This window comes from Carlito syrichta, unplaced genomic scaffold (assembly GCF_000164805.1).
Source record: "Carlito syrichta isolate Samal-C Ts95f unplaced genomic scaffold, Tarsius_syrichta-2.0.1 Scaffold316060, whole genome shotgun sequence".
Taxonomy (NCBI): Eukaryota; Metazoa; Chordata; class Mammalia; order Primates; family Tarsiidae; genus Carlito; species Carlito syrichta.
This window is the reverse complement of record NW_007260156.1, coordinates 587,149-603,126: the sequence shown is the minus strand read 5'-3', so window position 1 is coordinate 603,126 and position 15,978 is coordinate 587,149. Positions and strand designations below refer to the sequence as shown.

Genomic DNA, 15,978 nt, shown 5'->3' with positions numbered 1-15,978 from the left:
ACCTACTTGGAAAGCTGAGGCGGAAGGATCGCCGGAGCCCAGCAGGTCAAGGCTGCGGTGGCTGGGTGCGGCCACTGCACTCCAGTCTGGGCAACAGAGTGAGACTCCAACTCAAAAAAATAAAAATAAAAGGTTGAGACTGGCCTTAAAACCCATTTTTAAACTCAGATGCAGGATAAGTAGTACATTCTAGTACTGGAGGCTACTCAATGAAAATTGAACACCTTATATATTATCCTCAGAGTACCTATCATGCAGCAAGAACTTTACTTAAATTTTAACAGATCATAAAGAGTAAAGATTTAAGGCTATCTTCTGGGCCTTCTCCATCTGTTTCACCAAAGTGGAATAGTCTCCTTTTGATGACTCTTATAGCTGTATGTTTTTTTATTTTTATTTATTTATTTATTTTTTATTTTTTATTTTTTTGAGTTGAAGTCTCACTCGGTCATCCAGACTGGAGTGCAGTGGCCGCTCCCGGCCACCGCAGCCTCGCCTGCTGGGCTCCAACGATCCTTCCACCTCAGCCTTCTGAGTAGCCAGAATTACAGGCATGCGCTACCACGCTCGGCTGATTTTTTTTTTTTATTTACTGTAGAGATGAGGTCTCGCTGCCCAGCCAGGTCTCAAACCCATGGGCTCAGGCAATCCACTCACCTCAGCCTCCCAAAGGCAGGGGATTACAGGCTGAGCCACTGAGCCCGGCGTTGTATGTTTTCTATGGTATGCAAACTGTGCTGTGTTTCTACATCATATAGGTGAAGGATGTTGAACCTCGGCAAGAATTTTTTATTAACGTTTAGAGTTTTTTAAAAACTAAATTGAAGTCTTGGCAATTTTAAGTATATTGACTTCCATTTACTATATTCAACATACCATTTGTACAGTTAAATATCTTAAAATGTATTACACAGATGTATGATGATTTGCTTATACGTTTCATTTTTATAACTGCATGTCATGATTATTACAAAAAGCCTACCATTTTTTAGCAGTTGTTCTTTTTACTACTTTCAGTGCTCAACTTTACATTCTGTCAGAAAGGGGTTGTCTGATTCATAATAAAGTTGATGAGGATGTCGGTTTCATGGGACATTAAAACAAAAAGAGATCATCCAAACTTGCCCCACCCCACCCTATTTTCCAGGTAAAAAAACTGAGACCTAGAGAGGTTTAATGACTTATCCATGTCACATAGCTAGTTTACAGCAGAGACAGAAATGGATCTTCTTAACTCTCATTTCTGTGTTTTGTTTTGTTTTGTTTTTGTGTCTCACTAACCTGCTTATGTCCAGATAGTTGGTGCATGGTAGCAGTTCCGTTGACTAGATTCTTTCCTGCTATTCCAGTTCTTTCTGTCAAGGGAACTAGCTAATTAACAATCATTTATTATCTGTTGTTTTAGAGCACAGTTCTCTTAGGCTGTCTCTCTGCCTTCAAATGGCTGTATGCCATAGATAAAGCCTTGGAGTAGAATCTGTCCCTGGCATGCAAATAAAACAAGTATAGAATTCCAGACCAGTGTTCTCTGAACAAGTGGCATTTGCCTTCTGGTCCCTGGGTGCCATAAAAAACAGACTTAGATACTGACCTTGCCTGGTTAAGGTTATGGTATAAATTAAACAAGCAAAATACAGAACTATGTGAGAAAATCGTGGATATCTGCAACAACAAGCTTAATATTTTGTGTATCGTTGTGCATTGCAGGAAATTTCTAAGAGGAGCATTGATAAAAAGGATTTGGTGGAAACATTGTCTGTGTGTCAGAAAGAGTAGATTATTTAAGTGGATGAATATTAAGATACATGAATGTCAGGAAGGAAATGCCAAAAGTAGATGTATTTGATAATTTGCCTCCCTCTCCTTCACTCAGCCAAATTATTTGGTAATGTGACTGCTGCTTGCCCTTTTTTTTTTTGTTTTTTAAAGCCTTATTTAGGAGTAGAGTTGATTAGGGTTAAGGCATTGAATGACTTGCTCAGTTTATTTAGTCCCAAGAAAGTTGAAAGCCATCAATTAGATTATTTCAGATCTTTTTATATTTGAGGAGGAGATAAACATTAAGACGTAAAGGCTCCTTGCTTATTTTTAAAGATACACATTTACGATTTTTTTTTCCAGAAATGCAGCCAAAAGACAATTTCTAGTTCTGTAATATATTGGATTGCTATAAAAACGGAAATGTCTCTTTATTTCTAAGTTCTAAACAAAATTTGGCTGGGAAAGTGTGGAGATAATAAGTGAGTAAAACACACTTAAACTCTGAATTTAAGGCATAGCAACAATGCAATACTGATGTAAATATGTCTTAAGAACAACTTAGAAAATGCAGTTGTTGAAATAGAACTTAGATTTTGAGCTGCCTGTGATGCATACCTTTTAAAATATTTTATATATGGCACAGTTGGATCATAAAATAATCCAGAAAGTTTTGATAAAGGACTAAAATGGATCAAAATTTCTTTATCTCATTCTACCCTGTTGATTCATTCCTAATTTTTAGTTACCTACCCACCTTACCCTAACGTTGAATCCTGCATTTTTAATGTTCTCCTCTGGGCATTCTAATGGGTAGAAGGCAGACTCTTTTTGTCTACATCTCATCTACTTGTTTATACTTAATTTGTGAATCTGGTGTTAAGAGGAGAAGCAGAGAGCGTGGGGAAAGGTAGATGGGTTGGTAAATGTTTGCATCCTGAACTGCTTCATTTCAGAATTTAAAGTCTCAAGAAGTCATTTATAAAACTTGTTCAAATTGCTAAGGTCTGGCTGTGCTCATATCTGTATAATAGGATACTTCATTTGTGCTTTAGCAGTTCTGCAGGAATTATTGATTGGGAAGCTGCTTACAGTTTTGATGCCTGTCATGAGAAGTTGGTGCAGAGTTAAGATGGCATATGTGATGAGATAAAGGCTGGGTTAGAAAAGTGATTACAACTAGGAATTTTCTAATCACTGACCTCTATAGGGATCTTCTGGTTTATCACTAATCTCACTCACACTTGGCATTTTCCAGTGCTGCAGCCTCATCATTCATAGTTGTGTGAGTAATTTGGCATAGAGTGAACAAGAGGAGGGCATAGAGAGTCCAGCAGCTGTGCTTGTTGGCACTAGATATTTAAATATCTTCAATGTAGCCAGCAGTGTGCTTGGCACAAGTGCTAGCCAATAATGCTTGAACAAATTGTTGTGAAGAAAATAGGCAGGCATTTGTTTTAAAAGCCCCCTTTCTCTTTTCTTTCCCTTAAAAAAAAATCTGGTCGATTAAGATCCTTTTCAGATTTTTTTTCGGTAAGTTTGAGCAGATTGCTACCAAAATGAGGTCTATAATTCTAGCACTGGCCTGGGATCTTCCAGATGAGAATTTCCAAGTACTTTATAAACATTAATTAAACTGTGTGGGTCTTGTGTGAGGTACATGTTACTGAGTTGATTTTCCAAAAAGAGCGAATGGGGCCATTGATATTAAGTGGCTTGTTACTTGCCCAGTTCACTCAGTGAGAGAAAAGCAAGAGCCAGGAGATGAATCCAATAATCAGAAGTCCCAGGTCTCTGCTCTGATATACCCAATAGCATTGCAGATTTGCCCATTTTCTAAGATAGCATTATGTGATTCTCCAAATGATTAGTATGATTTAGATTTTATGAAACTTTCGATAAGGTTCATCCAACAAAAGAAGAGAAACATTTTCTCTATAAGCAAAATGGTTAGTAGATAATGTGTTTTCAAAGATACCCAATGGGGAGAGAGATAGTCTGCTCATAAAGCTGTCATCAAATTTAGATTTGTGCCCAAATATTTAGATTTGCCTATGTAAGAATTTCATATTGTTTCTCTGAAAAGTAAATTCGGAAAAGTTCACATGATTTATACTATTTCATTTTTGAGCATAGTACTATTGATCTTGTTAACTTTTTTGAAACATCCAGGAATTATTTTTTCCTAGGTTAAGCTTTTATCTTTTAAGAAAACCAATCTAATGCTAACCACTTAAATTATAGCACATGGAGCTTTTAATGTAACAGATGATTAATTCATACTTATGAGTACAAATGAGTGTGTGCTACAAAAGTAAACAAAAATTAATACTGGCTTTCATACAAATAGGGAAACTATTCTAATTTGTGTTATTACTCATGAAGTCAACAATTATTTCTTTAGTAGCCATTGAAATTAGTAAACTTTAGTCTGCTGGATATTTTCAAGTATTCACTGGACTGCTGCATAAATAAATGCTGAGCAGGCTTTATCTTCCATAATGTCTTTGTTTCTGGCTGTTTCCTCATTGATACGTTATTTTCATTTGAAAAAGAGCATTAAAAAAATGAAAAAAAAGAAAAAGAGCATACACCATGAGAGTATTATAGAGTAGGTCTTTCCAACCAGTCGACTGAGATCTACGGATATTTTTGAAACTTTACTCTCATATGTCACAGCTGTTATCAGTTTCCTTCAGTCACTTACTATTTGATATTAACAGGATTTCTAGTAGGAAAAACAATAAACTAGCAATGGTACCTGCAATATAAGCAAAGTGTCTTTCAAGTGCCTTGCACATAAGAACTTGTCTGCAAATACTAGTTCCTGCCCATACCCACAACAATCTCAAGACTTTTAAGAGTAAAGGAGAGAAGATGGAAGAGTTCTTGACTGCTTAGTGGGCCATTCTTCTTGGTCAACAAAGGAATGCCATGTCTCTCGGAAGGAGTTGTTTTAGTCTTCCCACCATACTCTGTCAAAGCCTGCAGTAAGTAAACTTCATTATGTATACAGTTTTCAATTTCAGAGCACACCTGCTAGGGCCCTCAGCCAATTGCCTTCCCTGATGTAGGAGCTCTGCAAGGTGACTTCTCATCGCTGCCAAGCAATTTTTTAAATAGTTTTAAGTTTATGCACATGGAACAAATTTCTACATTGGCCACACCAAAAATATTTTAGGGTACCATTATGCAACCTGCAGTCTTTCCAACTTATACATTTTTACAGACTGGGAAACAAACCCAGAAGAACAAGATTGGAAAAAAATACTTTTCTAGGTGTACATGGTGGTTTGTGCCTGCACTTCCAGCTATTTGGGAGGCAGAGGCAGGAGGATTGCTTGAGCCCAGGAGTTCAAGGCTGCAGTGAGCTACTGTCGTGCTACTGCTCTCTAGCCTGGGCAACAGAAAGAGATCATGTCTCTTAAATAAAAATTCTGACAAGCTCTTGAAGCAAGAATAACATCATCATGTACTCTGAGAAATGAAAAGAGTAGCAATTACTTGTGAGTGAAACTAGCATGACTGACCATGTTGTAGTCAGATCTTTGAGATACTGGATTTTGCTGCCAACCATTTTGGGGTGATTTGTCATTGGTCTCTCTTTTCAGCAGAACTAGATTTTGTGTATAGTGCCAAATCAGTTGATTGGTAGAGGCTGCTTTGAGAGAATAGTAAAGGATTAATATGCTATACCTTGGCTCCATCAATTGCCTACCTATGTGATTGGAATATAGGAGTTGCACCCTAAACCTTCCTTGGAAAATAGTGCAGTATAGTATGCTGATAAGAATTTGGTGTCAGATAGGTCTGTATTGTAGTTGTACTCACAAATTCTTTGATGTTGGGCAAATTAATTCCTACTCATTAGTAAAACGGTGATTTAATTTGTCTACCTCAGTGGATTGGAAGAATTAAAGCTATCATTCTCTTTAATCTGGATTAATTTAGTAATCCTTTGTTTGCTCTGCCTACTCACTCACTTGTTCCCGTGTAGTTTATTCTCCATACAGCATCTCTAGTGATACTTTTAAGATGTAGACTGTCTTTTTTTGTTGTTGTTCCTGAGTTGGAGTCTCACTCTGTTGCTTAAGCTGGAGTGCAGTGGCACACTCACGGCCACCCCAGTGTCGACCTGCTGGGCTCCAGCAGTCCTCAGCCTTCCAAGTAGCTGGAACTACAGGCACACGCTACCATGCTGGCTAATGTTTTATTTTTATTGTAGAGACGAGGTCTCGCCAAGTTGTCCAGGCTGGTCTCGAACCTGCAGGCTCAGGCAATCCACTCACTTGGGTCTCCCACAGTACTGGAATTACAGGCTGAGCCACCTAGCCCCGCCTAGATTGTCTTTTCAGTGACCTGCACTGACGTCCGTTGATTATCCCTAAGGAGAAAAAAATACACCTTGACACCCTACCAACATACACAGAAACCAAATTCAGATTTAAATATAAAAGATAAAGCAGTAAAACTCATGGTAGAAAACAGAAAAATCTAAAACTAGATTTTTAACCTTGGAGTAGGCAGAGATTTTTTAAACAGTACATAACACATACACACACAAAAAATGCTAACCATAAAGGGGAAAATGGACAAATAAGCCTACATTATAATGAATAACTTGTTTATCAAAGGACACGTAAGAGTAAAAAAATGCAGAAAGATATTCACATAAGATTTAATAAAAGGTATCGTATCCAATGTATGTGGAAAATTCCTACAAATCAATTAATAAATGACAATCTAGTAGAAAAAATGCACAAAAGACTTTAATGACCATCCAAATGTCCAGTAGACATAAACTCACTGTGACTCAGCAGTAGAAACTGGACTGGTAAAATGTCTATTCAGTCTTCCCATGCATTAATAAATATATTCATAGCAAATGAGTTAATCCTTCTACATAGCCCTCGCTAATAAGTACAGCTAAAACATTATATAACTTTCTGCACAGACAGCTTTATTTTACTATTGGAAATTCTGATTTCTTTGAGTTCTTTTCTCATAACAGACTAAAATAATGCATCTCTCTAGTTTTATCCTTTGTTCCTAGGTTCATTCACTGAGACCAAATAGTGTAGTCTGATTCACTTTTGGCATAATAGCTCCGTGAGTCTTAAAACATGCAGCGACCACACTTCTCCCACACCCTCTCTTCTCTAGGCAGACAACACAGTTCTTTCAGCTGATCTAATTTTCAGAGCACTCACAATGCCTGCCTTTTTGCTTTTCAGCATTGTCCTTAAGATGTGGGAGGTAGAAAGTGGAAAGCAGTTGTTGGTGGATCCTTTTTGGTGAAAGCATTCATGTTGAAAGTAGTACTGCTTCGGGTGGGAGTTGGACTAGGTAGCCTTAAGTCCCATCAAAAATGGAATCTGTGATCCTAGAAGAGGTCATGTTGTCTAATTTGCTAATTCTGTTTACTTCTGAAAGGATAAGGGAGGTTCTGTAGTTCACCTACCCCTCACAAGGTTATCAAAATTAGACTATAGTTTTATATCTTACAATCTGAATTCTTAAAACCAGGGTTCCTGATACATTGTGTAACATACTCCACCCACTTACATAACTTACCTGTCAAGAGATTCCTGAAGGCACTTCAACTCATTCTTCCACTCATGAGGGTCAGCATGCCTTCAATTCTTATGGAGGAATAGGTGCAGCAATTACTGGTCATGTTCTTCTCACTGCTGTTTTCTACAGCTTTGAAATTTTCAACATAAACCCAGATATGCTAGGATAATATGAGGAAATTTAAAATAATTGTTTGCATAAATGAAATCCTGCATTTAAGTTTTTAAAAATCACTTGTGAAAGTACAGGATAGGGTGATGTGGTTTAACAGTGGTTCAAATTTTTTAAAGATATAATTTGTACCCACACAGTAGTAGGTATGACTATCTTAAAAAGCTGATGTATTCTTGTGACTGCACTTATGGAGTAATAAAATTCAAATGGAATTGTAGGGTTATTGGGGAGGGAAAGTTTCCATTTTTCTCTTCTTTTATGGTTTTTTATATTTCCTTTTTTCTTCTTAGCCATTCTGTGTTTTAAGTTCTTATCTTTCTATTCCCTTCTTTTTCTTAAGCTAGTCAAGCCATTTAATTGCCTTTAAAAAAAAACCAGTGATCTGTCTTTCTATAAGAGATGAGAATTTCTGAATATTTGGTTCTCACCACAGTAGAAACTTTTAGGACTTGCTGGTTTGTCATTCTCTAGCCCTCAGGCAAAGGAAGGGTTACCCAGCTCTCTAACCTTACATGTTACTCAGGTGTTTGATCAACTTATCCCAGTCTGTGCATTTTCCTTTTATCCTTGACCAATTGCCCTCGTAGTCACAGAACAATATAACCTAGGTCTAAATGAAAATGAAAAGTTGACAGCTCTAAAACTGTGCAGGTCAGGCTCAGTGGCTCAGCCTGTAATCCCAGCACGTTTGGGAGGCCCGAGGCAAGTGGATTGCCTGAGCCCGCAGGTTCGAGACCAGCTCGGGCAGTTTGGTGAGACCAATGAATAAAAAATTAGCTGGGCGTGGTAGCACACCTGTAGTTTCGGCTACTTGGAAGGCTAAGGCAGAAGGCTCGCTGGAGCCCAGCAGGTCAACGCTGGGGTGGCCGTGAGTGTGCCACTGCACACCAACCTGGGAAACAGAGTGAGACTCCAACTCAAAATGAATGAATGAATGATTAAAAATCAAACTGCATGTAGGGCATTGCTTATTTATTTGCCAAACCACTTGCCGGAAATGTGCCTAAAAGACTATATTGTTCTCAATTAGGCCGCCTATTTCAGAGATCCTTCTTCTGTGAAATGGTGGGCAGTTTCATCTAATCTCTCTTATAGTATGACTAGAAGGTGCATATTTCTCCATTCAAGTGAGAATATGAGTCCCCTTCCTGGTTCAGTGGGTCTTATGGAATTGTCCCAGCCCCAGACATTCCCTGTGCACTCCTCTAATACTACTCACAGTGCATTTTGAATCTGGACCTCAGACATGTGACTTTGCTTTGGTTTAAATTTGTATGTTGCCCAGCACGGTTGCTCAAGTCTGTAATCCCAGCACTCTGGGAGGCGGAGGCGAGAGGATTGCCTGAGCTCAGGGGTTCAAGACCAACCTGAGCAACATGGCAAGACCTCATCTCTACAATAAATCAAAAAAATTAGCCGGGCTTGGTGGCACGTGCCTGTGGTTCCCGCTACTTGGAAAGCTGAGGCGAAAGGATCACCTGAGCCCAGCAGGTTGAGGCTCTGGTGGCCATGAGTGTGTCACTACACTCTAGCCTGGATGACACAGTGAGACTCTGACTCAAAAAAAAAAAAAGTTTTGTATGTTGAAGGAAGAGTGAAACTGTACACCATTCTCCATGGATTGTGGAACCATCTAACTTCTGTGTGTGTTTTAAATAAATATTAGCCATTAAAAAAACATTTAAATAAGTGTCTTTAATTAAATATAAGATTAGATGCATCTCATTAAAGGAGCTAAATATCTAAAATTATAGCAGTACTTGTAAGACTTGATTTTCTTCCAGTAGTCTGTAAGCTTTTCTACTAGTTGGCACTTATTGAGGGTAAAGGCTTATGTTTTATTCATTCTGTAATGCCATCATCTATCTGAATGACTAGCCCATAAATGTTTGATGGAATGTATGGAACTTAAATTCTTCTATCTAGTTAGTTCTTGTATATTTGTGATTAGGTTGGAGAGGAATGGGAATGTAGAACCATGCTTGTTCATTCTCAAATTGAAGTCAGCTTCAATTTGACTGCTGATTGTATCCTGTGTCAAAAGGAATACAGGCAAAATTATCTTTTGAAGAATTCTTTATAGGTTATTAATTTGTACTTTTGGAGCTTAAGTAATGAAGAGTGCAACTGAAAGTGTATTAGTGGTATAGAACAAGATGACTGAATTTTTTTTTTTAATCTGAGAATATTTGTTAAGGTAGCTAATGCCTCTAAGAGTTTATATGTGTTACATAAATGATTGGGGTAAATAATTTTTGAATGTCAGTAATTTACTATTTCTTGAATAATTGTTTTAAAGACATCACAAATTAGTCAAAATCATCTATCATTTCTTGAACAGTTCTTAGTTTGGGTCAGAAAATACTGAATCTGGTTAATGTAAACCACTTAAGTCTAGCTGCTTAAATTAGTTTTGAACACAGGTTATGTGACTAATGGCTTGATATACATATATGTATTATACTGTATATGTCCCGATAATATGTTGCTATTCTACTCAAGTTGAGGTTCTTAACCTGGAGTCCAGTGAATCTCAAAATAGAAGGAGAATTAAGTAAACTTGGATGAAGAAAAAATTGTCTTTATTTTTACCAGTTTCTAAGTGAAATTTAGCTTGTCCTTCAATTTCAAATGAGAATTACAAAATAGTGCTAACAGTAACTATGGTTTTTGTCACCAATAGAACAGATATTTTATAATATAGTTGTCACAGATATCTTAAATTATCATTTATGCTTTGAAGTTATCATTAATAGACCTGCTGCTAGATCTTATTATTTAATGTGTTAATAAGTAACCATGCAGCAAATGTAATATTTTTAACATGATCATGATTACTTATCAATATAATATATATATATAATGCATTTAAAAACATTATTTTGAGAAGCCTGCCTAAGAGGCCGATAAGTAAAATCTCTGTATTAGAACATCTCAACAATTTTTTTGTAGGTGCTTCAAGGAAATTAGGTATATGTTAAGTTACTAATAGTTCTTAAGCTGTGTTCAGCCGAAATTTACCAATTAAAATTGTCCTTATAATACATTTATAAATAAAAAGAGAGAGGGAGGGGAAGACAGAAGGGGAGAGTGAGAGAGGAAGAAAGAAGAAGAGAGATAGGAAGAGAGAGGAAGAGGAGATTCACCTCCCCAAGGTGTAGGGGAGAGAGCCAAAGCCAGGAAACATGGTGGCCATAGCTCAAAGAGCCATGCTGACACACCAGAGTTTAACAAAGCAATGGCGAATGACTACTTGAAGTTGAATGCTTTTAAACATTCCCCTTTGATGGGGGCAGGTTGTTAAGGTGGTTGAATGGTGATCTGCTCCATGTCACCATGGAGGGCAGGTAAGCACAGGTACTGATGTCAGATGATGGACAGCAGGCAGATGGGTGGGTCAGTCACATGACTGCTGCCATGGTGATGAGGTCTGTGCCAGGAAGATCACAGGGGCTGATTAGGTTAACTTGGGTCTTAGGTGGAGGCAAATAAATAGAAAATAGCTTTAAATAGAAAAGCTAATTGGTACAAAACAAGCTGGAGAGGAGATTGTAAAACAATTATCAATAACTACCTCTGAAAATGATTTTGTCCTTGGCTAGTGATTAGAGGGTGAATTAAAGTGAACTGCTAGAAAAACATGACAACTAGGCTGTGTTAAAATGGCTTCTCTTTGGCTATATTGACATGTTATTTCCTTTCAGAAACGATATGGTTAATTTTAACTCATGAAAATAGTTCTTGTGAGAATTAATTTTGAAAGAATTAAAGGTGAATGCTTTCTAAGTTTCAGACTGAAAATACATTATTACATTTCAAGGGTACCCAAACTTTTAAGTCTGTGAGAAAATAAGTAGCTCCCAGTAAATGAAAGGTGAAATAAAAATATATTTGCATTTCAAAATTTCACTTTAATACATTATATATAATTTTGAAAACAAGCTATCAACTTTTCATTTCAGAAGAAACTTTTTGTAATGTTTTCAGTTTATGTTAAATTAATTTTCATTCTCTGTTAATTGACTATTCTTTGTGAAGGGAAAGAAAGGTTAGGAATTTTAATAGGTAGGAAAGTAAGTTTAAAACTTTACTTTTTTTTTCTCTTTCTTTTTTTGAGTTTTTGTCTTACTCTGTCAACCCAGGCTGGAGTGCAGCAGCACGCTCATGGCCACCGCAGCCCCGGCCTTCTAGGCTCTGGCGATCCTTCCACCTCAGCCTTCCAAGTAACTGGAACCACAAGCACTGTGCCACTATGCACAGCTAATTTTTTGATTTATTGTAGAGACAAGGTCTTGCCAAGCTGCCTAGGCTGATCTCAAACCCCTGGGAACAGGCAATCCTTTCACCTTCTAGAGTGCTGGGATTATAGATGTTTAACCGTGCCTGGCAAAACTTTATATTTTCTTAAGCAGTCTACCCAACAGGTAGTCTTCACAGAGATAATTGATTGTATTTTAAAGCTATACATTATTTAAAATGCAACTAATATTTATCTTTTTTCTTGTTCAGTCTTCCAAGTAACTGGAACTACAGGTGCATGCCACCATACACGGCTGTTTTTGATTTATTGTAGAGATAAGATCTTGCCTAGTTGTTCAGGCTGATCTCCTTGGCAATCCTCTTGCCTCTACTTCCCAAAGTGCTGGGATTACAGGCGTCTAGTCACTGTGCCTAGTTCTGCATTTGTAAAAAGAGTTCTTACTAATAACATTTGAATGAAAATATAGCAGACCTTAAGTTGTTAATTAGCTTTGTCTTTTTCAATTCATATTTTTAGTTGACAGATAATAAGTGTATGTATTTATGGAGTACAGTGTGATGTTTTTAACATGTATACATTTTAGAATGATTATATCATAACTTTAAGTCTTTACTGGTTGTTGAAATAATGCTTAGGAAGAAGAATTTGCAAAGTAGAAAGGGCTGGGTGAGTATTTAAACTACTACAAAGTTGGTAGTATATTATAGTAAATGACTAAAGTCACTGGTGTAGCCTTTTTTTTTTTTTTTAACTTTTTGGCATGTCCTGAGAATGATTAATATCTCATAAACATGTTTATTTGATTTAAAAAGTGATACCTCCAAACTGTAGATATTGGCTATCCTTTATTTTTTTCCCAGTAATCTCTTCTATATCCATTATTCTGAGTTGGCATTCCCTTCAGTCTCTGCCATCTTCTTGATTCAGGAGAGTTTTGATTTTTTTTGGTGGAGCACAGGGGACGATATGTGTCAGAACTGCAGGTGTACAATCCTTTAATGGTTTTACAGGGTCAGGTTACTGAAAGTAGAAGAGTAGATATAAAACCACTGGCATCACCTTGACTCTTAGAAGCATTCGCGCTTGTAAAAGATACATCCTTCAAAAGTTCCGTGATTTTTTTCTTTCATATGTATATTTTGCAAATTAAAGTTCTTTATATAGAGAACATTATCACCTAATGGTGAGAATGTAAAGCAAATGGAGCACATTTATTAACATTTTTTGCAAATCTACATTTTTTATGTATTGGTATTACTTCACCTAAAATATGTACTCCATCAGTAATAGCCAAGAGCCTTTTTAAATGGACTCACAAATGAATCCCTAATTATTAAAGTATTTTGTAATGACTAGTTTTATTATTACAGTGATTATTTTGCATATCTAAGGGGTTAATAAGTGCCATATTTAGAGTAGTAAGATTTCTACATCATTGACTAATGGCATGCATACTTTCATGAAAATGGTATAATAGTCTATATGTTTCCAAGGTTTTTAAAATTGTGTACTATATAAAATAAACAATTTTAAGCATTCTTTTGTGTAGATTTTTTATTAGTAAACTACATTTTTATGCAGTCACAAGCTAGTAATTCAGTGTGTGTCGTATACAATTATGGTGAAGTTCATAGAACCTCAATAATTTTAAATCTTTTATATAACTTCTTGTCAGATTTAATGACATTGTTGTTTTTACCTTAGAATGGAGAAAAAGTATCGGCTTGTCATTGTTTATTGTTTTTCTATCTTTGATATTATCATTAAATTATCTCTTTATATAAGTCTTTTTAAAGCAATATATCTATTTGTGAGGGACTATTTAGTTAAAACTATATTGTAGGAGCCAAGGGAAAACTTCCCCTTCATCCTCTCTAAGTTTGCTGAAAATCAGCTGACAAAAGGTACATTGACAAGAGAAAAGGCATTCAAAATGTATTGTTTTGATATGCATAACTTGGGGGAAATCATAGAATGATTATCTGATAACCCAATGGGATGCCAATATTTGCATGCCCTTCTTCATAAGTGAAGGGGGTGAGTTGGGAGACATATGACAATTTAAGGAGTAGTAAATAACTTTCAGGGGGATTCACTGGGCTTGGGGAACATACAGTAGCTTAGGACAAAGTCCCAGGGGCCACAGAGCAGACAGTAGTTTGTGACAAAAGTCTGTCCAGGTATATTAACAGATTTCAGTCTCTCTTCCTGTGATGTGAGTTTTAAGATAATGAAAACTCAGGGAAGGCAGTTATTTGGTAGATCCAGTTTCTAGGTGGATGAGGGAACTTCAGAGAACAACTTCATCCTGTGGTTTGGGAGAAGCAGAGACTGAAAGACAACGGGGTAGGGATGGGGGTGTTAGAGAGCTCTTGCGGCTGCTTCTTCAATTCAGCATGTCAAAGCACTGTATTTTGGAGTATTGGTTTCTGGGCCTCAACAATATCATATTCGCAACTTCACTCTATTAAACATACTTAAACTCTTGTATATTGAAGACAAATGAGTGAGTATGCTACTATTAATTGTCAGCACTTTGAATCTTCTGCTTTCTCACACAAACTTGCCTGTGCCATTCCTAACACTTGGCCATGAAACTTTTAAACTGCTGATAGTAGTCCCAGTGAGAATTCCTACATTGCTGGGAAAATCAAATTGGCATGATGACTTCAGAGTTTAGTAAGGCAATTTCTATAAAGCTGAAAGTGTGCATTTTTTAATCTACCAGTTCCATCTCTTTGTGTCTGTCCTGGAAAAAGTCTTATATGATTGTATATAAGACATATGTGTGTATATCAGACATATGCAAATTTGTTTCAACACTGCTCATGACCAAAAAAGAAGTGAAAATTATCTTTTAGTAGGGGAATAGATAAACTGGTTTTATTTGTATAATAGAACATTTTTATAGCACTAAAAATGAACAAACTAGGTATCTATTATCAACACGTAGTTCATAAACAATATTACATGCAAGTGCAAGTTTGAAAAGAATAAAGAACAGGTAATTCCATCTGTTTGGATGTATTAAATGTAGAAAGTAATATACATTGTTTGAAAATACGAATATTTATTTAAAAGTACAAAATATGCATGGGAATCATACATGTCAACTCTGATAACAATTACCTTGGGGTCTAGGTTGTGCTGTTTTTTAATTTTAACTTTTGAGAGAGAGAAGAAGAGAAGGAGAAGCATTTAACTTGAAGCAAACATAAGATAATGTTATTCTCATTAGTGGGTACATGAATCATATTGTTGGCTATATAATGTCTTTTCTGTTTTGTTCTTTTGAATTTGTTTTGTTTTACTTTATTTTGAGTTGGAGTCTCACTCTGTTGCCCTGGCTAGAGTGCAGTACACACTGTAGCTTTGACCTCCTGGGCTCAGGAAAGCCTTCCACCTCTGCCTCCTGAGTAGCTGGGACTACAGGTGCATGCCATGATGCCCAGCTATATTGATTGCTTGATTGATTGAAGAAAGGTCTTGCTATGTTGCCTGGGCTGGTCTCAAACTCTTGGGGTCAAGCAATCCTCTCACCTCATCTTCCCAAAATGCTAGGATTACAAGTGTGAGCCCCTGTCCCTGGCCTTGAATGTATTTTACATGTTAAACAGTGAAAATAAAATATTTACATGCTATTTTATATGAAGTCAGAATTTGACTCTTACGCTAACTGGAATGATAGCATGTATTTTAAAATGTATTTATTGGATTTTATCCTCTTGCTTCTAATTTGTTCTTTCTACTTCCAAATCCCAATATAATTACTGTGAATAGTCTAAAAGTCAAATTGTTAACAAGCGAGGGGTTTTATATAAAGTTAATTTCTTTGTTTTATAGGAAAAACGTCAGAGAGAGGCTCATTCTCCCTGTATAGCAGAGATACCGGATTACCAGGCTGCCAAGTAAGTTTAATGATTAAAAAAGTAATGTCATGATTTTTAAACACATAAATAATATAAGTCTTTATTAATAGAGGAGGTAGAAATTATCCAGTCTCACCATTATTTGGTCCTTTAATTTGTGACTAAATGTAATGGTTTTTTAGCAATTAAAAACACACACACACACCACAGCTGTCACCATCTTGCCATTGCATACTTGGGAGACTTGGTGGCTGTTGTCATTGCTGATCAGAGAATGTGAAACTGGATAATATATGACATGCAGAATAAAACAGAATCAAACAGAATCAAAGTGAAAAAAGG

General features: G+C 36.5%; 1 protein-coding gene across 4 annotated transcripts in view; it reads left to right on the top strand.

The window, feature by feature from the left end:
* Positions 1-15,978, top strand: part of TCF12 (transcription factor 12) — a 402,148-nt gene that overhangs the window by 258,548 nt on the left and 127,622 nt on the right. For all 4 annotated transcript variants that reach the window (XM_008073760.2, XM_008073759.2, XM_021706851.1 and 1 more), the window contains exon 4: positions 15,611-15,675. In XM_008073760.2, coding sequence (XP_008071951.1) covers positions 15,611-15,675 — 65 coding nt within the window. The remainder of the gene's footprint in view (positions 1-15,610; positions 15,676-15,978) is intronic.